The sequence below is a fragment of the Prionailurus viverrinus genome, chromosome E3 (assembly GCF_022837055.1).
Source record: "Prionailurus viverrinus isolate Anna chromosome E3, UM_Priviv_1.0, whole genome shotgun sequence".
Taxonomy (NCBI): domain Eukaryota; kingdom Metazoa; phylum Chordata; class Mammalia; order Carnivora; family Felidae; genus Prionailurus; species Prionailurus viverrinus.
The window spans coordinates 17,528,254-17,550,772 of record NC_062576.1 but is presented as its reverse complement, the minus strand read 5'-3'; the positions used below and the strand labels follow the sequence as shown (position 1 = coordinate 17,550,772).

The 22,519-nt window shown below is 52.1% G+C and overlaps 3 protein-coding genes across 8 annotated transcripts; 1 reads left to right on the top strand and 2 right to left on the bottom strand.

Moving 5' to 3' along the window:
* Positions 1-113: 113 nt before the first annotated feature.
* Positions 114-6,172, bottom strand: PRSS53 (serine protease 53). 4 transcript variants are annotated; one of them, XM_047837897.1, is made up of 11 exons: positions 5,767-6,172; positions 4,308-4,328; positions 4,040-4,202; positions 3,453-3,718; positions 3,148-3,302; positions 2,771-2,990; positions 1,640-1,790; positions 1,309-1,553; positions 1,081-1,226; positions 616-832; positions 114-328 (listed from the first exon to the last, which is right to left on the bottom strand). In XM_047837897.1, exons 1-11 carry the CDS (start codon positions 5,774-5,776, stop codon positions 309-311), a joined length of 1,614 nt encoding a protein of 537 aa, XP_047693853.1. In that variant the 5' UTR covers positions 5,777-6,172; the 3' UTR covers positions 114-308. The 4 variants fall into 4 exon arrangements, with proteins under 4 accessions (XP_047693853.1, XP_047693854.1, XP_047693851.1 ...); XM_047837898.1 differs by having other exon boundaries at positions 4,040-4,328; positions 5,254-6,172; XM_047837895.1 differs by having other exon boundaries at positions 114-832.
* Positions 6,173-7,196: 1,024 nt separating this feature from the next.
* On the bottom strand, positions 7,197-9,382 carry VKORC1 (vitamin K epoxide reductase complex subunit 1). 2 transcript variants are annotated; one of them, XM_047837478.1, is made up of 3 exons: positions 9,037-9,303; positions 8,158-8,267; positions 7,197-7,657 (listed from the first exon to the last, which is right to left on the bottom strand). In XM_047837478.1, exons 1-3 carry the CDS (start codon positions 9,207-9,209, stop codon positions 7,449-7,451), a joined length of 492 nt encoding a protein of 163 aa, XP_047693434.1. In that variant the 5' UTR covers positions 9,210-9,303; the 3' UTR covers positions 7,197-7,448. The 2 variants fall into 2 exon arrangements, with proteins under 2 accessions (XP_047693434.1, XP_047693435.1); XM_047837479.1 differs by lacking the exon at positions 8,158-8,267 and having other exon boundaries at positions 7,552-7,657; positions 9,037-9,382.
* Positions 9,383-16,479: 7,097 nt separating this feature from the next.
* BCKDK (branched chain keto acid dehydrogenase kinase) lies at positions 16,480-20,758 on the top strand. Of its 2 annotated transcripts, XM_047839574.1 has the most exons (12): positions 16,480-16,614; positions 17,174-17,557; positions 17,680-17,748; positions 17,840-17,950; positions 18,266-18,313; positions 18,394-18,513; positions 18,596-18,694; positions 18,887-18,960; positions 19,279-19,407; positions 19,499-19,588; positions 20,054-20,212; positions 20,303-20,758. In XM_047839574.1, the coding sequence occupies exons 2-12, from the start codon at positions 17,363-17,365 to the stop codon at positions 20,445-20,447; spliced, it is 1,239 nt and encodes a 412-aa protein (XP_047695530.1). In that variant the 5' UTR covers positions 16,480-16,614; positions 17,174-17,362; the 3' UTR covers positions 20,448-20,758. The 2 variants fall into 2 exon arrangements, with proteins under 2 accessions (XP_047695530.1, XP_047695531.1); XM_047839575.1 differs by lacking the exon at positions 20,054-20,212.
* The last annotated feature ends 1,761 nt before the right edge of the window (positions 20,759-22,519 follow it).

Below are 22,519 nucleotides of genomic sequence, written 5' to 3'. Positions count from 1 at the left end.
AAGAAAATTTCAAAGTAAGCGGCTGGTGTGATCATATCTGAGGGGAGGAAGACTAGGGAAGGCTGGGGACGCCTGCATCGGACGGCGGAGCTGGGTGTAGGGAAGCATCCACAGGCGACATCTCCCTGGCCTGCAGGGTGGGGAGTAAGGGCAGTTGCTGGTCCAGGCGTGCTCCTTCCCAGAGCCCACGGGGCTGCTGGGCCTGCCCCAGTGCCTGGAATCATGCGTGGGTGGAGGGAATGGGGGAGGTACAGGGGCAGTGATGCAGGAATTGTCTCACTGCGTCTGCAGCATCCCAGAGCCACCTGTCAACAGCCAGCTGGTTTGCCTGTCAGGAAGAGGAAGGAGGGTGGGGTTGGCCTCATCCTCAAAACTTTTCTTCCCTCCCTGGAAGGAAGAGGAAGAAGGTGCTACTTTAACCCCTATGACAGATGAGAAAACTGAGGTTTGAAGAAGTTGAGGCCTGCTCCAAGTCACAATGATGAGGAACCAGAATTATGTCCACTACCCCACCCAGGGCAGCAAGAGGTTGGGTCAGAACGGATCTTTCCCTGGATTGAGAGAGAATGGGTCTGGAGAGGGAAGTGTTAGCAGGGAGGCCCCAGGGCCACGTACTCATGTTAGCCAAGCAGCTTCCAGTCTCTGCCTCGGGCTCTGGCTCCTCAGCAAAATAGACCTGCCAGTCCAAACTGCTGACCCAGTTCTCATAGGCGGGAAGTGCCGCGAAGACTGCAGGCCTTGCAGGGCCTTGGCAGGCATCTCCAAAGCTGTGTAGCCCAGCCAGGAACCATGTGCCCCTCACCTCGTGCACCAGTGGTGCCCCGGACAGGCCCTGTCAGGAGTCAGGTGACACTGGGTGACTTCCTCTTTTCCCTAGGCAGCTGTGGGGGCAGAAGGGGCTTGGGGCTGGGATGAGGCTCTGGCTCTTTGGGAGCCAGTTGGCAGAAAGGCCCAATTTCAAGTGCGAGGCGGGTCTGGAGGCCAAGCCTGGCAGGTCTGTGAGTTATAGGATACAGATGCCAGGGGTCTGTGGAGTAAGGTTTGGAGGACTGGGGCTCACCTCACAGTGGGGGGGCTCACCTCACAGTGGGGCGGCTCACCCACAACACTGGTACACACCATTCCTGGCAGAATGGGGATACTGTCGCTCCCAAGAGCTGTATGCAGCCGGCTGCAGGCCCTGGGTCCCAAGAGGGTCACAGGCACTGTCTGAGGGGAGCTGGCACCTATAGGGCAAGGGAAAAGACCCAGCTGCCCCGACAGCCTCTAGGATGGATGGACAGCTGCTGATGGGCCTGTCCTACATACCTGCTTCTTGGCGGGGCAGCCCCAGGACCCAGCCATGTTCCCCATCAGGCAGGTGGTGGTCGGCATACGGCAGGCAGAGGGGCCGAAGGCTGGGGCCCAGTGTCACAGGTTGGGCCAGCAGCAGGAGTGCCACATCGTAGCCCCCCTCTGGGTGGGTATAAGCCCCATGTAGGATGAGCTGCTTCAGGCCCCATTCCTCTGGTCCGGTCCCCAGCCCTATGCTCCATTCCTCTGGGGTCTGGCGCCTGTGCAGAGAGGCATCATTGACAGCATCGAGTGGCAGGCCTGCCAGCGAAGGCATGGGCATGAAGGCAAGAGAGACATGGCTCACCCAATGAAGCAGTGGGCAGCAGTCAGCACTACCTCCTCTGACACCAGGGCTCCACCACAGGCCAGCTTCCCCTGGTGCTTCAGCCTGGCATCCCAGGGCCATGGGGAGGGGGCTCCTGCCTGGGGACCTCCTCTCCTCAAGGATCCACAGGCTGGAACAGACAGATTACATCATCTGCCTTCTTGCTAAGTGCTCACCGCATGCCTGGCCCTGTGCTAAGCACTTCCCACGTACTATCAAATCCTCACAATATCCTCTTAAGTTGGATTTTGTTACCCTCATTACCAAAGTAACCAAAGTTCCAGAAAGGTTAAGTGACTTTCTAGCTCAGTAACCACAGGCAGGTAGCCGACTTAAGTCTCAAAAACCAGGGAGGGCCTAAGCTTTTAAACCCTGATGGTCTAGCCTCATGGGAGTGGCCCTGCTCATTATTCTCTGTCTGTGCCCCTCCGGGCTTGGACTGGCCCCAGAATTCCTGGCTCACTAGTACTTCTCTTAACCATCAAGATACAACTTCGTTCCAGGAATAATTTTGCATGCAATTTACATGTTAGTTACTTAATGCCAGAATCCTGAGCGGGAGCCTGCCCTGTCCATTCTCACTGGGTCCCTGCTTGGAAACTTGCAGCTTACCCCCACAACCTTCAATCAGATCTCAGAGATCCCTCTTCATACCTAAACTCTAAATACACAAAGTTCTAGGGGTGCCGGGGTGGTTCGGTCGGTTAAGCATCTGACTTCAGCTCAGGTATGATCTCACCGTTCGTGAGTTCAAGCCCCGCATCAGGCTCTGTGTTGATAGCTTGGAGCCTGGAGCCTGTTTCAGATTCTGTGCCTCCCTCTCTCTCTGACTCTCTCCCACTCACACTCTTGTGTCTCACTCAAAAATAAATAAACATTAAAAAATTTTTTTTTAATGCACGAAGTTCTGAAGTATCTGTGCCCCTTCAGCCCTTAAATGGAATGGTTCCCATCTTAGAGGCTGAAAGGGGCCTTAAATGCCCCCCTAGTTAGCCCCCAGCAATGTGTGACTGCCCTGTACCAATTCTCTGTTCTGAGCTGAAACTTGCTTCACTGTGCTTCTGTCTGCTGCCCAGAACACGTCCCACTCCTAACATCCCCTGCTCATACCTACACAGCTGTCCTCATCACTGATCTCTGGGGTCTCTGGGTTCTGGGACAGGAAGGCTGCCCCCTGAGCTCGAGCCTGCAGCCAGGAGCTGTGAGCAGCCATGTTGGTCAGCAGCACAGGAGTGTCTTCTTGGGCACAGCTTGATGCAAAGCTGATGATCCCAGCCTGAACCCAATGTCCATCAGGCTCACGGCACACCACGGGGCCCCCAGAATCTCCCTGGAGCCGGGAAAAGGAGTCAAGTATAGACACTTCAGCCCCAGCCATGGACAGACACCCTTTAACAGCAGCAGGTCCACCCTCCCTGTGGATCAAGCACCCAGCTCAGGGCTAGGCCTCCTCCCCTTCTGCTCCCTTCTCATCTTCCCCATCAGACCTGACAGGGCCCCTGCACCCCAGGCTGGGCGCCCCCACACAGCATCCCAGGCCGAGCTGGGCTGGCCAGCAGCCGCTGGTGCAGCCGGTTGTAGAGACAGTTACATGTGGGGCGGCTGATTAGACGCAGGCGCAGATTCCGTAGAGTCCTGGGAGCTGGCAAAAGAAAGGGAGTTGGCGGGGGGGGGGGGGGGGGGGGGGGGGAGGTACAAATCTGACTGAACACAGGGATGGTTGGCAGCTGAGGCTGCGTGACCTTGGGCAAGCATAGTGCCTCTCTGGGATTCAGTCGGGGACAGCACTTACCATCATTGGTATCCTGATCCCAGCCAGTAGCCCAGCAGGAGGTCCCAAAAGGAAAGCGATGGGTAGACTGAGGCAAGCAGAGGGGTGTGCGGGCCATGGGGTGGGCGAGTCGGAGCAGGGCCAGGTCTGAGCCTTGGCTGTAGTGGTTATAGGCCCTCGGCAGCTGCAGGGCGGTCACCCCCACCTCCTCGGCCCCTGGGCTCAGCTCCTCACGTTGCAGAGAACCCAGGACAACTGACCAGGAGTTCAGTTCTGTCACTGCTGCCCTGGAAGGGGAGGGATAAGGCCAAGGCATTGAATGCAAAGGGGGACAGTGACACCAACCGGGACACTACCAGGTAGGTGGAAGATGGACAAAAATCAGCCCAGAGCTTTAAGCAAGGTCCTTCCCTCTCCCAACCTCAGCTTTCTCATTTGTAAATCTTCTAGCAAGGCTTAACTTGATAATGTGTACCTGGCACATGGCACACTTTCAGTAAATGATACATTGTGATTCTAGGGGCAGGAGTCAGTTTTACAGAGTTTGGAGGACATATCACCCACCCCACCCCCAAAAGTCGGAAACTCTGACCCCAGCCATGACTCACTTTTCAAAGCAGTGGGCAGCAGTGAGGACCCAGGTATCTGCCACTAGGGATCCGCTGCAGATGTGGACCCCCCGCCTCCTCACACTGGCTTGCCAGGGCCACTCACCAGGTGCTGTGATGCCCTCCTGAGGCTCGGGGGGGCCAGGGCCACGCTGCCCACATACTGTGGAGAGGGGTGGATCAGAATGACAGAAGGTCTCTGTCCTTCCCTCATCACAGGCCCAAGCCAGACCTAAGGAAGGCCTGGCCGCATATCCCCAAAGCTTACCGTGCTGAGCTGCTTGAAGACCTGGGAAGAAAGAGACACAGATGAGACTTAGGGGAGTCTTACCTGCATGGCCCAGCCTTGGTGGAAGGGATAGGTTTGGGGGGATGGGCCCTGGGTCCTTGCCTATGACTGTGTGGCTACCTTACCAGCCCCTCCCAGAATGAAAATATATGAGGCCAAGAAACAGCTTTTATTGGAACCTATTCAGAGCGTACACTCAGTAATTAATTCTCCTCCCTCAGCTGTGCTCAGCACTCCTGAGTCTGAGAAGCAGGGCCAGGGTTCATCTTGGGACTAGTCCCAACTTCCTCCAGGCTTCAGATCCCCTAACTCCAGCCCCCGCCACTGAGTCAGGGAGGCGGCCTGTATATGTGGAGAGCATTAGCTTAATTGTGCCCTCAGTCGTGAAGGCCTAAGAGGAAGGATTAGAGGCCGACGTCATGTCTGAGTGGGGGAGGGCTCCAAGAGATTGAGAGTCCCCACCCTTGTTCTGACAACTCAGACTCCCCTACCTTTCCACAAACCACCAGAGACTTTACCAAAGGATCCCCTACCCTGCCTCTTCCCCATCACAGGCACAGAAACATCTGGGCCAGGAAAGATGGGACATATGTAGAGACGGGGAGACTGAGGCCAAAGGGCCCCCAGAACTTGCCTAAGGTCATTCTGGAAGTAGATAGGCAGACGGGCACAGGGTACACACACAGGCATAATGACTGCAGACATAGATTGTAATCTAGCCCTAGAAAATCACACGCATTTTGACAAAGGTGGCCACATACACCTCCTCTGATACACAGCCAGACATGGTTACATCGCCACAGGCAGACCATCGCTCCCCTAGGCATGCCCCTCACATACACACCAGGCTGCAAGGCTGCTGGGGCAGAGGGTGGCCCCTGAACACCTACCATACCACTCCCCTACCCAAACATGGGTGGCTCACCCTCCATGAGAACCACTGCTCCCAGGATGAGCAGCTCTGGTCCCCAGCTCTGCTTCATGCTGCTCCAGGCCACTCTGCCGCCTGTAGTCTGGTTTTCAGAGAGGCCACCTGGGTCTCCCTAGCTCCACCTCTGCTCCGCCCCCCAGTTGGCTAGGAGTCAAGTGCCAGAAGGGAGCCAGCAGCTCCTAGCTCTGGGGTTGTGACTGTGTTACCCTGGGCCATTCACCACCCCTCTCTGCGCCTCAGCCATGGCCAGACTGCCTTGGTTCAAATCCCAGTTTCCCCATGTACTATGTGAGTGACCTTGGACAATTAGCCCCTACGTGCCTTGTCTGAAAAACTCAGAATTGTTGAATGTAAAAACCTTAGAGTCCAACATAGAGCAAACTTGCTCCCACCATGGAAGTCGTCCTCTGGGAACTGGGAAGGGCACTGTGGGCAGACCCTCCCAGTCCCTCTATTTTAGCTTCCCCACCTCTCCCCCAGACCCACGTGCAGGTGGGTTTCACATACCTTCTCCCATCTTGCTTCAGTGGCAGTGTGTGCAGGGCTGAGTATTGAGGGCTGGGGCTCTCTGCTACTTCCTGGCAATGAGACTGGAAAATCTCAACACATCTCTACTGCCTCCCCAGGAAACAGGGTTACAGTGGTGCCTACGTTTCTTACAGGTGGTGGAAGACTCAATCAGGAGGGAAGAACACTCAGTGTGCATTCTTTTTCTCTTTCTGACTTCTAACTCAGGCCAGCCCCAACTGTTCAGGAAACCTGACCCCAACACAGAGGAAGCTGTGTTAAGAGCATAGACACTGGTGGGGCACCTGGGTGGCTCAGTCGGTTAGGCCTCCGACTTTGGCTCAGGTCATGATCTCACAGTTTGTGGGTTCAAGCCCCATGCTGGGCTCTGTACTGACAGATCAGAGCTTGGTGCCTGCTTCGGATTCTGTGTCTGCCTCTTTCTCTGCTCATCACCCCCCACCCCACTTGCACTCTGTCTCTCTCTCTCTCTCTCTCTCTCTCTCTCAAAAATACATAAAACATTTAAAAACATTAAAAAAAAAAGAGGGGTGCCTGGGTGGATCAGTTGGTTAAGTGTCCAACTTCGACTCAGGTCATGATCTCACAGTTTGTGAGTTTGAGCCCCACGTTGGGCTCTGTGCTGACAGCTCAGAGCCTGGAGCCTGCTTCAGATTCTGTGTCTCCCTCTCTCTCTGCCCCTCCCCAGCTCATTCTCTGTCTCCTTCTCCTTCAAAAATAAATACACATTAAAATTTTTTTTTCTTTTTAATTAAAAAAAAAAAAGAGAATAGACACTGGAGCCAGATGGCCCTGGTGAAGTCAAATCCTGAGGGCTCCCTAACCCCTTCCCCAGCACTAGCTGTGTGATCTTAGGCAAACTACTTACGCTCTCTACCTCAGTTTCCTCATCAAGATAGGGATAAGAGTACCTACCTCATACAGCTGGATATATAAAGATTATGAGTTAACACATGTCATATTCTTAAGCAGTGCTTGGCATGTAAATGCTTAGTATATATCATGAAAAATAAAAAATATTCGAAACATGTCCCTGGTCCTCCAGAGCTGCCAGGACTGGCTTGGGGTGGTAGATAAGACAGCTGGCGGGGTTAAGGTCAGACCATAGAAGAACTTCCCAGCAAGCATGGACAGAACTTTGCCCTTGCAAGTGTGTGCTTGGCTTTCCCAGGAAAGAACGTTTGGCTCTCGTTGGGCAGCAAGGATAAGCCACCAGCTTGCTTCCTGGGGGTAGGGGCCGATGGCGCCCCAGGTCTTGCTGACTCCACACGCTGGAGAAGGGACTAACCACCCTTCTCAGGCAGGCCCTCCACTCTCCCTCTGACTCATCCTTCCACTCCAGAGGAGGCAAGACTGGGGGAGGCTCAACACTAGGGTTCCTCGTAGACAGATGGCTCAGACTTAGCTAATTTATTTAAGAAATTTTATTGCTCAGAACCTTCTCTCCTTGGGCAATGGCAGGAGCTTTGGAAACCAGTCCTTGGGGAGAGAGACAGAGGCACTAGAGTTGAGGAAAGAGTGTGGCACATTTGGTCCATTGTCCTGTGTGGGAGTATGGTGGGGTCAGGTTGCAGACTTTTATAAGGACAGAGACAGGGCCCTCTTGGGCAAGGCTCACATGCCAAAGCAGAGCATGAGGTCAGCCTGGCTTGGGTGAAGGCTCAGTGCCCCTTGACCTTGCCCTGGGGTTCCTGGACCTTCCGGAAGCTGAGTACCACCAGGCCCACATTGATGGCATAGGTGGTGATGCAAACGATGCACAAATCATAGAGTACGAAGAATAGGATCCAGGCCAGGTAGACAGAACCGGCAAGAGACACCAGGGAACTCAGCACCAGCAGGATAGATGCCCAGCGGGCCCGGAGGCAACCTGCAAGGCAGACAAGGCTCAGGCATGGGCTTCAGGGACTGGCCCCTCTAGAATACTGCCTTGACTTCATGGTACCACCCAGATATCAGGGACTGCTGGGGAAGAATCTCCAAACTGAGAGGCTCTGATGAGCCTCACCAAGGCCTTGGTTCTCCTATCTGTTCATTGATCCATGGAACCCAAATAGTGAATTTTCCTGCTGAGCTCTACATGAAACGAAAGAGAAGCAGCCCTTGGATTCCTCCCAGAGAGTAACTTCTGAGTCTTTTCCATAAAACTGGGGTCCTAGGAAGTCTTTAAGGGCACTTTTGGCTCTGATAGTAAGTAAACCAAGTGAAACACTTGTTAGTTCCTGCCCACAGAGTGTTCAGTGATGAGTAGCTTGCTGTCAAGTGTCTGGGTCACCATGATTATAAGGAATGGGGATGGACTGGCCAAGGGGGAAGGGGCCGGTTAGGAAGAGGAGGTGGGGCCTGCAGGGAATGGGCGGGGCCACTCACCTAACAACAGCTGTAATGTGTAGAAGATGCAACCGAATATGCTATTGGATTGATTGAGGATGCTGTCCGGGCCAAGCACATGTTCCACCAGTCCGAACCCCCGGCCCCACCTGGTGGAGGGGAGGGCTCAGGTTAGGAGTGCCAACCCAGTGCGTCCTGGAGGGGTGATTTCCAAAAAGCCACCCAGGCTGTACTTTCCCTCCCCCCGCCCCACCCTGCCCAATGCCCTCCTGAGTCCAAGGTTCGAAGGCCTCCTGGCTAGCTCAGGATTCCACGTCAATGCCCCTATCCTATCCTATCCCCAGGCCAGGTCAGGCATGGCCATGGCTCCACCATACACCCCTCTTTTCATCCTAGACCTTCAGTAATTCTTAAGATGGCAAGGTAGGTAGAAGGGTTGACTTGGCTTTATAGTGTTACCAGAGACTGGGAATCCACTGCAGAATCTCACTGCCCTGGACCTCTAAATCTCCAGCTCCCTGGCTACACACTCCCCTCCTCGAGCATAGCCAGGCCCTCAAGCATAGCCAGACCTAACCACCTTATCCTGTTACGGCCATCCCCAAGACCTCAAGACCATCATCAGTCCCTATACACTATCCCATTCCCCCTCCTGCCCGGGTACCGTTATTCTTTGGCATTAGGATCTACGTGCTTCTCCCTATAATAAACCCAGCGCCCGGCCCTATCTGTAGCCCCAGCCCCAGGCCCCACACTCCTAACTCAGACACAAAGTTTCGCCAGGCAACGCCCCCTCGAGCAGCCCCGCCCCCATGCGTCCGCTCCCAGGGATCCCGATCCCAGGCTCCAGAATCTTTTGGCAACGTGGCCACTAGGACAAGCAGCCCAGTCCCCCAAGCCTCCTACTCCCGCTCGCACCTGGAGGAAAAGACGCGCGAACAGCTGATGGCGGTGCCCACGTCGCAGAGCGCGCGGTAATCCTGGTCCCGGGCGCGCGCCGCCTTCACGTGCAGTGCGTAGAGCGAGAGCACTAAGCCCGCGAGGCAGAGCGCGAGCCGCACCCATCCAGGGTTCTTCCAGGTAGCGCCCATGATTTACGGTACCTCCCGAGGCGCCAGCCCGGAGGGAACAAGCCACGGAGCAGGGGCGGGGCAGGATGTGGCCACGCCCTCTCCCGCCCCTCTGACTGGGCGATTGGCCTGACTGGTCTCGCGCTCCCTGATCCACTGGTTGTTCCTAGTACTTGATGGGCGTGCTGGCAAGGTAGGAAAACAGGGAGGAATGCTGGGACCGAAAAACTAGATTAGGGATTAGGGGTAATTACCGAGCACAAGGCCTGTCAGGCATGATGGGAGTAGTAGTCCGAGCGGCCGCAGCGCCTCAAGGGAAATGGAGTCTCTGAGTTAAAAAAAAAAAAAAATTATATTAATGTGGCTAACAGTATAGCGCTTAGGCTATGCCAGACTCTGTTCGAAGCACTGGAACATCCAGGACCTAGAGACCAGCGGATCAGGGAATCCAGCGAATACTGCGGTCCGATCAAGAACCAGCATTTCCCCTGAAATTATTATTTCAGATACTATTAGCACTATAATCTCCAATCCTCAGTGCTTGCTCAACCATTCCCTCCTGCCTCATCAGCCGCTCCTGCCGACCAGTCTCTCTCTTCCTCAAATTCCCAGCGCCATCACCACCGCCACACCCTTGACATTATCCTAACCTCTGTTTTATTGTGGCAAAACCTGAGTCTGGATCAACCCAACAGTCCCTCTTTTACAAGCCTTTGTTCGGTAGGCTAGCTGTGCTCTTTCCATCGCAATAATGGCATCTATTGATGACCCATTTCTCCTATACCTCTTCTTCCTTTTCATCTGCATTGAAACTCGGTTCTCTTTCCCCATTTTAGAAACAGTGACAAATCTCCCTTCACAATCAAGTTTTTGGGAAGATTTTACACTTCCAGTCTGTACTTCCTCACTTCTTCCTTGCAGCCCAGCACAACATAAACTAGCTCCTGCTCCCAAACACTCCCTTGACAACTGATGGCTGATGTCACCAGGATGTTAAATCCAATGGATATATCTGTATATATCTATATATGGATATATTTTCTAGTAATCTCTGCACCCAAAGTTGGGGGCTCGAACTCGCACTGCGAGATCAAGAGTCACATGCTCTTCCTACTGAGCCAGCCAGGTGCCCCTCCAATAGATATTTTTGAGTTCTTATCATTCTTGACCTCTCAACAGTATTAGTCACTGTTGAGCATTCCTTCCCAGGAACTTTCTCTGGATTCTGTGATATTTCACTTTCCTGATGGCTCTCCTCTCTCTGTGGCAGTTCCTTCTCAGAGGCACTCTTCTTCTTCTAGGCAGCATGGTGGTAGAATACAGCTCCCAAAGATGCCCATGTTCAAATCCCTGGGACCGGTGGATATGTCAGATTCCATGGCAAACAGGAATTAAGGTTGCAGATGGAATTAAGGTTATTAATCTGCTGGTTTTAATAAACTTTTTAAAAAGTTTATTTATTTTGAGAGATAGAGACAGAAAGTGAGCAGAGGAGGGGCAAAGAGAAGGAGACAGAGAGAACCCCAAGCAGCCTCCATGCTTTCAGCTTAGAGCCCAATGTGGGGTTCGATCTCACGAACCGTGAGATCATAACCTGAACTGAAATCAAGAGTCAGATGCTGAACTGACTGAACCTTCCGGGCGCCCCTAATCTGGTTTTAAAATATTATCCTATGGGTCCAATATAATCACAGGGGTCCTTAAAGTGAAAATGGGCTGGGGTGGGGGGCATATGACTGGCTCAGTCAGAAAAGCACGAGACTCTTGATCTCAGGGTTGTGAGTTTGAGCCCCACCTTGAGTGTAGAGATTACAAAAAAAATAAACTTTTTTTTCAAAAGTGAAAAAGGGCAGGGGCACCTGGCTGGCTCAGTCTGTTGAGCATCGGACTTAGGCTCAGGTCATGATCTCACAGTTCATGGGTTCGAGCCCCATGTCGGGCTCTGTGCTGACAGTGAAGAGCCTGGAGCCTGCTTCAAATTCTGTGTCCCCTTCTCTCTCTGCCCCTCCCCTGCCTTGAAAATAAACATTTAACATAAAAAAGTGAAGAAGGGTGTCAGAGGGAGGTGGGACTATGGCAGAAAGGCACAGAGAGATGCAATGTTGCTGGCTTTGAAGATGGAGGAAGGAGGTCGTGAAGTAAGGAGTGTGAGTGGCAAAGCAGGAAGAGGCAAAGAAATGGATGCTGCCTAGAGTGTCCATAAAGGAACTGCTGACATCTTAATTTTAGCCCAGTGAGACCCATGTTGGACTTCTGAACTGCAGGACTATAAGACAAGAAATTCATGTTGTTTTAAGCCACTAAATTTGTGGTAATTTGTTACAGCAGTGATAGGAAACCAATACAGAGGGCTAGGACTTAGGCCTCTCTTTCTGTTATCCTGTGGGGTCAGGTCGGCCCTGTTCAGTGTGGGAAGAGACTGCTGACTGGTATGAGTACCAGAAGGTGGGAATCACTGAGAACACACTGCTGTTCAACAAATCACCACACAAAAAAGAATGGCTTAGAATTATAACAGTCACTTTATTTGCTTTTACATATTTTATAGGTTAGGAATTTGGAAAGAGAATTTTGGCTGAGGAGTCTGGCTCCCATATTTGCAGTCAGATGATGGTTAATGCTGGAACAATGAGAGATTGAAGTAGCTGAGGGAGAACCTAACAGTTCTTTCTCTCTTAAAAATAATTTTTTTTGATGTTTATTTATTTTTGAGAGAGAGAAAGAAAGACAGACAGAATGGGAGTGGGGGAGGGCAGGCTCCAGGCTCTGAGCTGTCCACACAGAGCTCAATGCGAGGCTCAAACCCACAAACCATGAGATCATGATCTGAGCTGAAGTCAGATGCTTAACTGACTGAGTCACCCAGACTCTCTCCCTCTCTCTCTCTCTCTCTCTCTCTCTCTGTAGTCTCAAGATCCATGTAGTCTCTCTATAAGGACTAGTTTGGGCTTCCTCCCAGCATAGCAGCCCCCAGGCTACAATAGTCAGCTTTCAAAATTGCTCTGAATGATTTCCATTTTCTAGTATTCACACCATTGTGTAGTCTCTTCCCATGTTAGGCAGGGTTGACCTGAGCCTGTAGGATAATACAGAAATTATAGTGTGTCACTTTCACAGCTAAGTCATAAAGATATGGCAGCTTCCACCTTGCTTCCTCTTAGATCACTGGCTCTGGGTGAAGCCAGTTGGCATGTTATGAGGACACTTAAGCAGCCCAAGGAAACAGTCCACCTAGTAAAGAACTAAAGCCTTTTGCCAACAACCAGCATTAACTTGCCAAACATGTGAGACAGCCACCCTGGAATTGGATTCTCCAGCACCAGTCAAGCCTTCAGATGGCTGTACTTTCAACCAACATATTGATTGCAACTTCATGAGAGACCATGAGCCAGAACCAAGCAGCTTAGCTGCTTCCAGGTTCCTGCCCCAAAGAAACTGTGTGACATAATAAATGTTTGTTACTTTGAGCTGCTATGTTGTGGTAATAATTTGTTACACAGTGATAGTTGATTAATATAGGGCAGTCAGACTGCTTACATGGGAGCTCAGGATTCTAGTACAAGTGCTCCAGGGAGCCAAGTGGAAATTGCATCATTTTTTATGATTTAGCTTTTATTTAAAACTTTTTAAAGGTTTATTCATTTTTCAGAGACAGACAGAGCATGAGTGGGGGAGGGGCAAAGAGAGGGAGACACAGAATTTGAAGTAGGCTCAGGCTCTAGCTGTCAGCACAGAGCCCGATATGGGGCTGGAACTCACGGACCGAGAGATCATGACCTGAGCTGAAGTCAGATGCTTAACCGACTGAGCCACCCGGTGCATTTAAAGTCACATAGTATCCCTTTCACCCTCCTCAGTTCCAAAGGGAGGAACATGGAACTCTCTCTCTCTCTCTCTCTCTCTCTGAGAGAGATAGAGAGTCTCTCTCTCTCTCTCTCTGAGAGAGATAGAGAGTCTCTCTCTCTCTCTTTTTTTTTTTTTTGAGAGAGAGAGAGAGAGAGAGAGAGAGAGAGAGAGAGAGAGAATCCCAAGCAGGCTCCACACTCAGCACAGAGCCCAACACGGGGCTTGATCCCACAACCCTGGGATCACTACCTGAACCAGAATCAAGAGTCGGACTCTCAACTGACTGAGTCACCCAGGCACCCCAGAACTCCATCTCTTGATCTGAGAAGTGTCAAGGTCATATTCTAAGAAGTTCATGTGGGGCGGACCATTTTCAGAAATACAAACTGCTACACGGGGTAACATTATTTTCTCCCCTGTCTTCTCTTACTTCCTGCAGGTCACAACTTCCAACCTCTGACCAGATCTGTCTCCTGGGCTCCAAACCCCAGAGAAACACCTCTTAGATGTCACCATCTGGATGCCTCATAGGCCAATGAGATGCAATGCAATGCACCCAAAAGTGAACCCCTTACATTCCCCCAAACCTGTTCCTTCTCTGGAGTTTCCCATTTTAAGTATGGCCCCTCCATCCACCTAAGCCACTCCTCTTGGACTATTTTCTCAATCCTTGTAATCTATGCAGACCACTACCCTGGTCCAAGCTACCATCACCTCCCACCTAGATAAATACAGTAGTCTCCTCACTGGTCTCCCAGGAATACTTGTCCAGCATCCACAGATTGATTCTACATACTGCAATCAAAGTGATCCATTTAAAAAATAATGAGGTAGGGCACCTGGCTGGCTCAGTTGGTAGAACATGTGACTCTTGATCTCAGGGTTGTGAGTTCAAGCCCAGTATTTGGCCTGGAGTTTATTAAAAAAAAAAAAAAAAAAGATGATGTAGTTCTGTCACTTTCTGCCTTTAAGTAGTGTCCCATTTCAATAGCTCAGAAGATAAAGCCCCAAATCTCCTTCATTTATCTAACAAATGTTTATTGAGCACATGTTATGTGCCAGGGGATTGTGTTAGGAGCTTGGGATAAATTAGGAAACCAGAGAAATAGTCATGCTCTGGTCTTACACTGTAGAAGAGGAGGAAAAAAGTGAGCAGTTAATATCATCCATACATAAAATATATAGTATGTTGTTAGTGATAAGTGCTACAAATAAAAGGTAGAGCAGAGTGAGGGGAATGGAGGTGACTGCAGTTTTGAACAGGATGGTCAGGGTGGGCTTCATTCAGTTAACATTTGGGCAGAAGCTTGAAGAAGGTGAGGGAGTAAGCTATGTGGATATCTTAGGGAAGGGTGTTCCAGGTAGAGAGAAAGCCAGTGAGAGGTTCTGAGGTGCAATGTTACTGGTATGTTTAGGGAGCAACAGGGAGGCCAGAGTGGCTGAAGCCAGTGCATGTGGGAGGAAAGGACAGAGAGGAAAGAGGGGAACATGTATTTTAACCTTTCTGTAAAATGAGGATAACAATAGTACCTGCCTCAGAGGGCTGTTACGAAGATGAAATTAATACACATAAGGCTCATAGAAGAGTGCCTGGGCAACGGTGAGCTCTGTATTATGAAACTCTAGGGTGTATTTCCAGATTCCGCCGCCGGGTGGCAGCAACGAGCTAAGGCCGAGGGCTGGTCTAGCGCTCAGGGTTAAAAGGGGTGAAGCCCTGCCAAGACGCCACCAGCATCTGTGCTCCGGTGCACGCCGCGGCCGCGTTGAGCGCCGAGTTCTGGCACACTGCAAGCACTCTGAGTCCTCTGCTTCTCTGCGCGTGCTGTTCCCCCCCCCTCAAACCCTCCACTCCCCCCCACCCCCGACCGAACCACCCTTCCTTCTTCCTTCTCCACCAGCCCAAGCCGTGCCTGCCTCCAGAGCTGAGTGGCCTTCTGGCCCCACTCCGGGATATTGCCACGATGCTGGGAAAGAAAGGATGGGAATGGTGTGGGGATGAGGGGGAACAGAGGAAATCCAGAGACTCAGGGAACCTTATCCTCATGGTTATGCCCACCTTCCCCCAATTCCTCAGGCAGGTCAGCCACAGTGAAGGGTCCCACCTCTGCTGAAGTTTAAAGACAGACTTTGGGCTCCAAAGATGTTGCCTGCTTCACTTAACACCATATTAATTTAAAAATTAAAAAAAGGGGCTCCTGGGTGGCTCAGTCGATTGAGCATCCGACTTTGGCTCAGGTCATGATCTCACGGTTCATGAGTTCCAACCCCGCATTGAGCTTTCTGTTGTCAGCACAGAACCTGCTCCAGATCCTCTGTCTTGCTCTCTGCCCCTCTCCCACTCTCTCTCAAAAATAAATATTATTTTTTTTAATATTTAGAAAATACATAACCACGGTAAAGAAAAATCCAATCAGTACAAATCCAAGTACACACAAACACACACATGCTGAAAAGTCTCTCCCCAATCATCTCCTCCTTGAAAAAAGTAATTATTTTTTCACTGTCTTTCTGCATTTGGTTTCACTGACTCCCACTCTCCCAATCACTACTGCCAGAGGGTTCTGTCTAATGAGCAGATTGAATTAAAACCCTCAGTGACTTCTTAGTACCTCAGGACAAATGCAGACTCCTTGCCCTTCATGATCTTGTTCTGGTCACCCCCTTGGACCCTTCTCCTTCCTAGCCTCCACATGGCTGCAGGTATATCCACAGATTGTCCAGGCTATTCTCTGTCCTGCCATACCCTTCCCACTCCAGCTGAGGCTCCTGAGTCCTACTCATGTTGTACCTGTACCAATGTCCCAGACCCTATTTAATGCTTCCATCCTGTGCAGCCCTAATCAGGATTAATGACACTGAAACTGTCTTTCTCTTTGGGGCAAGGAAGGGTCTACTTATTTGATTCAATACCCAAGCCCCTCTGCTGGCACAGAAAAGTTACCCAATCAGTGTGGCAGGTGTGAATGAATAATAGTAACATAGCCACCACATAGTGCTAATCCTACACCTGGCACTGTTCTAGGCAATTTACATATATACTCACATACCCACACGACAACCCCAAGGTTGATACATCCTCGTTATACCAACATGGAAACTAGACCATTGAGCAGTTTAAGTAAGTTGTCCCAGCTAGTAAGTGCTGGGCTGGGGTTTGAACCAGCAGTTTGATTTTCCATAAATGCGTCAAGAGATGGAAGGAGAAGGTTGGGACAGCAGGGAAAGAACCCAGGTAGAATTTGGTCTGTGTGCTTTGCATCTAAGGATCTTCCCGCCCTCTCTCATTTCGCTCCCAGAAACCCCATTTTATGAAGCAGGAAAGAGAGACCCAGGGCGACCACAAATAACTCCGAGAGACCTGTGGAGGGAGCCGTGGAATTTATTTGGGGGTCCAGGAGCACGGGTGTAGCCGGTATGGGCTGGCTCCAAACTACAACTCCCAGGAGGCACCGGGCCCCCACAGCCCACGCGACGTCACAGCGGCAGAGGGCGCAGGCGGCTCGGCTGGCCCGGCCGGTGGACTGTTGGGCCGTTTCGCTCGGACCTCGGCCCTGGCCCTGGCCCTGGCCCTGGCACCGCGGTAAGTGGAGCAACCCGCGCCAACCCTGCCTGCAGGGGCTTGGCGGCGCGCGCTCGTAGCCTCCGCCATTGAGCTGGGCTGTGGAGTGCGCGTGGACCGGGATGGCATCTACCATATAGGGGGGATACGGGCCGAACCAAGTGACCCTGCGGAGGGGAAACCCAGACGGCGACTCCCAGGCCGCTACTTTGGGGCAGTTGGGGGGACCATACTGTGTGCCACACATACGCAGACCACACTCGAGGGGCCCAGGTCTAAAGGACGCCGAGTAGGGGTCAACCCCGCCCCCTGAACGGGGGTCCCCAGGACCATAGGGAGCGGGGCGTTGTTTTCGGGCTGGACGAGTCTGAGGGTCCCCAACCCTCCAAACACCAGATAGAGCCTCAAGTTGAAGAATTGCCTCGGAAAACAAGGTTTACAGGCTCGGTCTGTATGTGTTTGGGAGGTGGTTGAATGGGTGGGCAGAGATTGCCCAGGTCTGATGATACCAGTGCCCACGTGGAGAGATGGATTGTCTGGATTCGGATCTTTACAACTACCCCTTCCCTTTCCCTGACAGATGGGAACTGTTCCCTGGGGACTGAGCTTGTCAGCATCCTTGACCTGCTGTCGTCCCTGAAGTCAGAGAAGAGACCCTGCGGACCCACACACACCCCCTGCCCTGTTTCGGGGTCGTGTTCTTGTATCGGGTCCTCTGCCCCTAGCAGCCGTCTAGTCCGACAAAGAAACAAAGGAGCAGAGCAGAACGATGATATTGGCATCCGTGCTGGGGAGTGGTCCCCGGAGCGGGCCTCCACTCCGGCCCTTACTGGGGCCTGCACTGTCGCTCCGGGCCCGCTCCACATCAGCCACCGATACGCACCACGTGGAGATGGCACGGGAGCGCTCCAAGACTGTCACCTCCTTTTACAATCAGTCGGCCATCGATGTGGCAGCGGAGAAGGTGCGCAGCTGGCAAGAGGCCGGGTCCGGAGCTGGAACGGGTGTCCAGGGAAGGGGTGGAGCTAATGTGGTGGGGGTGGGGTGTTGCAGATCCAGTGCTCAAAGCCCATCTGCCCCCTCCAGCCCTCAGTCCGCCTCACTCCAACCATGATGCTCTATTCAGGCCGCTCTCAGGACGGCAGCCACCTCCTGGTAAGATTTCTGCACCCTATTTCCCTCTTGGTCCCTGGAGCTCTGGCCCAGCCACTCATGTCCTGGCCCTGACTTCCCTCTTCTTTTCTAGAAAAGTGCCCGGTATTTGCAGCAAGAGTTGCCAGTGAGGATCGCTCACCGCATCAAAGGTTTTCGTAGCCTTCCTTTTATCATTGGCTGCAACCCCACCATATTACACGTGGTAAGGTGGTCTCAGGGGGCATGGGTTTCTCTAGAGGGGACCTTAGATCATTGTGCCCACTGCCCAAGGGGCATATTGGGAGATGGGACTAGAGTGGCAGAGACTTGTCTGCCAAAAGGTTTCAGGGCCATAGAAGACTCAGATCCAAGCCTTCAGAGGCCAAAGTTGAATATTCATGGAGGCTTAAAAGGCCATGACGGGAGTTTAAACCAAGTGAATTGGGGTGGATGGCAATCCCCATGGGTAAGCATGGGTGGCTGCTCTCTACCCAGTGCCCACAACATCCCTGTGAATTCCCACACCTCTTCCTTGCAGCACGAGTTGTACATCCGTGCCTTCCAGAAGCTGACAGACTTCCCTCCGGTGAGGGCTGGGCCAGGGTAAGGTGAGGGGCTGAGAGGTCAGGGCTGGAACATCCATGCTTATGACTCTGTGGCCTATAGATCAAGGACCAGGCGGATGAGGCCCGGTACTGCCAGCTGGTGCGACAGCTGCTGGACGACCACAAGGATGTGGTGACCCTCTTGGCTGAGGGCCTGCGTGAGAGCCGGAAGCACATAGAGGTTAGGGGCAGCACAGTGGGCACCCAAGACTACTGGGGGGCCTGGGAAAGGTACAGAGTTTCTGAGACTCCACTCTTTACAGGATGAGAAGCTTGTCCGCTACTTCTTGGACAAGACACTGACTTCAAGGCTTGGGATCCGTATGTTGGCCACACATCATCTGGCGCTGCATGAGGACAAGGTGGGGTGCTGGGATCTGAGACCTATCAGGTGGGGCAGAGGGGACTGAGGCAGGGGCCCCCTTGGGCTGGGGACTGGGCCAAGGGCCTGGGGAGAGGTTTGGGGCTGCTTCAGAGGTCCAAAGATTGCAAGCATTTGGTGGCCAAGGTGTGGGTCAAGGTGCTGCTTAGTCTTGACTTCTTTCTCCTGCCAGCCCGACTTTGTTGGCATCATCTGCACTCGCCTGTCGCCAAAGAAGATTATTGAAAAGTGGGTGGACTTTGCCAGGTGAGGCTAGAACAGCTAAGGGGGTGGATATCTTCCAGCCCAGAAGGCTTGGGTCTGAGCCCTTGCCTAGGGCATGGTCTAGGGCAGGCTTTCTCAAATGTGGCACAATTAACATTTTGGGTCAGATAATTCTTAGGAGGTGTTTCATGCTTGTTAGGATCTTTAGAAGGGTGCCTGGCTTTTACTTAATACAACTCCTAGCTGTGGCAAGCAAAAATGTCTCTAGAAATTGTAAAATTTCTCTAGGGGTGGTGGGGGCAGAAATTCCTCCATCTGAGAATCACTGGTCTAGGTTTGAACCCTTGCTCCTATCTACAGACGCCTGTGTGAGCACAAGTATGGCAATGCCCCCCGCGTCCGCATCAATGGACATGTGGCTGCCCGTTTCCCCTTCATCCCTATGCCACTGGACTACATCCTGCCTGAGCTCCTCAAGAATGCCATGAGGTGGGCTGGCTGGATATGTTGGAAGGGGGCAAGACAGGAACAGGGGTGAAGCTGGGGTACCACTACCTGCTGATCTTTCTTCCCTGCATAGAGCTACGATGGAGAGTCACCTAGATACTCCCTACAATGTCCCAGATGTGGTCATTACCATCGCCAACAATGATATCGATCTCGTCATCAGGTTTGCCCTGAGTGGGAGTTGAGCTGGGATATATGGGGGTTCCAGGCACTGTTTCTGACTTGCTCTATGACCTTAAGCTATACCTGCCCTGCCCTGAGACAAGATACACTTTGTTTCTGAGAATGCCATGAGCTGGATATGAATGGATCTGGGGTCAGCTGGTTTCCAGGGCTCTGTGCTTGTCAGCAACTGAAAGGCCTGGACTGAGGAGTCAGGAGTAACCAGTCCATGATGCTGGCTTGAGAATAAATGTAAAATCCTGTGAGAAGGTATAAGCAACCAGTGGCTCAGCAGAAGTGAGGATGGAAGGATATCACTTATAAAAAATAATGCCCGAGGGTCCAGGTGGACTACATTCCATCTTTGGGTGGAGGGGGCAGGAAGGCTGACTTAGCACTATTTGCTTGGGAGGTAGTGAGCCCCCACCAAAGCTGAGCCAAGCCCATGTTATCAACATCCTGCCAGGATTTCAGACCGGGGCGGGGGAATCGCTCACAAAGACCTGGATCGGGTTATGGACTACCACTTCACTACAGCTGAGGCCAGCACCCAGGACCCCCGGATCAGCCCCCTTTTTGGCCACCTGGACATGCACAGTGGTGGCCAGTCAGGGCCCATGCACGGGTGAGGCCCCACCTGGCCACAATGGGAGGGTGGGGGTCCCCGGGAGACTCAAGCCTCTGAAGCCTCTGTCCTGTCCCCCATCCATTCTAGCTTCGGCTTTGGGCTGCCAACCTCACGGGCCTACGCAGAGTACCTCGGTGGTTCCCTTCGGCTGCAGTCCCTTCAGGGCATTGGCACAGATGTCTACTTGAGGCTCCGTCACATCGATGGCCGAGAGGAAAGCTTCCGCATCTGACCCCACAGCCCTTGGCCTGCTTGCCTGCCTGGCCCAGGCTGCACACCCTGCCAGGACCTTCTGGGTGAGGCAGGGTACCACCCTGCTCCACATGCTGCTGCATCTGGGGTCTTAGGGCCCCAAATATATGGAATTACATGGAGCCCGGTGCTGCCCCTCCTCTACAGAGGTCCGTTGCCTCCCTGCCTCCAGGCCTTGGAGGAGAGGAAGTGGGGACCCTTGAGGCCTCCAGCACCAGCTCCGTTATTCTTGTTCCTGGGGAACCCCTACCTTGACTGCTGTTTGTTATTAAAGTTCACATTTTGAATGCCCTCTTGGGCCCCGTGTGTGGGGAGCGCAGGTGAGCTTTGGTTTCCACCCTATTCTGGTTCCCTGGGCCCTTGGGTTTAATTAGCTCATGTCTTAGTCTCTAACTGTCCTGACAGCCTGGCAGGCTATGTATAGAATTGCCCCCAAATCTCTTGCACATTTGGTTTGGCGGGAGTTGGGATGGCTCTGGCAGTTTGTGCAAAGACCTTTCATTCATTTCACTTAACAAATGTTTCTGGGTCCCAGATAATTTTGAAGGCCCAACTTGGCCCAGCTTCAGGCCTCAGTTCTGACTCTTCCCTTCCTGGCAGTCACAGGTTCTGGAAGTGAAGGTCACCAGACTGGGCAACCTGAGCCACCTGATTCCTGAGCCTGAGTAAAGTTAAAAATACTGCCTGCCAGCTGTGCCTGCTTCTGCCAAGGAAAAGGAACACACAAGATTATACCCTGGCAGGTGCCAAGGGACAGTGGGGCATTGGTAGGGAGGGCTAAAGGAAAGGGCTCTAGAGAGCAGGTGGGACCCAGGGGAGGGGAAGACAGGCCTGAAAGCCTGCTTTGGTGGGACTGGTGATGGAGGTGGGGGATTGAGGGGAGACAGGAATTGTATCTGGAGGTCAAATGCCAGGTGGTGGAAACCACAGTGACTTACCAGACTGAAAATCCTGCTGACTGCAGTGCAGGGGGTCAGGCTGGAGTACAGCCAAGAAGCATGGGCTTTTTACTGCAGGCAGCAGTGATCCATGGACAGATTTTAAGCTAGGAAGGGATGTTTCCACTTGGATTTCGTAGAAGCAGATGCTGAAAGGAGGGTTTGTGTCCATGTGATTTGTTGAGAAAGTGCTCTGGTTAGGGAGTAGGGGAAGCAGGAAAGGGAAGGGCAGGAAACCAAACAAGGATGTCATCTCAGGCAAAAGTCCAGAGCTAGTAAGTTTTGCCTTAGAATTGAGGCAAGAGAGCTAAGTTCCACAGTCATTGATGGATTCCTTTACTTGACAATCATTGGTTAATGTCTATGTTGGGAAGTAGGGGTGGGTAGGTACTTAAACACCCAAACTGAAAACTTTCCTTTTCAGCTTCTTAAGGCAACACAGCTCTATTAGTCCAAGGGATAATTTGACAAAGAGCCTCTGGCTTTTGAAAGCACATCAAAGGTAATCTGGATCTGAAGAGGCAACAAAAAGAGATTCCAGAGGATCTGGGTGAAGCATCTACATAGTTCTAGAAATAACAGATTTGCACAATAGAAGGAGGATTAGAAGGAGAATAGTGAGGAGGTTGGTGTAGTAACCTGGATCAGGGATTTATAAACCCTAGGTTAATCCTGAACTAGAGAGGAGAGCATCCCTGCAAGATGTTGGGTGAAGTCAAAAGTGAGGCACCAGAACCTTAGGTGGATAGAGTGACAGTCTTGAAGATGGAGAGTGAGAGAAGGCATTACAATTTTAATCTTGTCTTGCCTAACTTATTTTTTCAGATTCTTATGCAGCCAGACACTTGGCATTCATTGCCCACCTCCAATTCTTTAATTTCCCCAAAGCCGAGTTACCAGCACTTCCCATTGCCATCACCCTCCCCACCTCCCATATGGAACTCCTATTTTTCTTTTCTTTTTAAAGTTTATTTTGAGAGAGAGCGAGGGGAAGGGGCAAAGAGAGGGGGGCAGAGGTCCGAAGTGGGCTCCACACCACAGCAGAGAGCCCGATTTGGGGCTCGAACTCAACAGCCATGAAATCATGACCTGAGCAGAAGTTCAAGGCTTAACC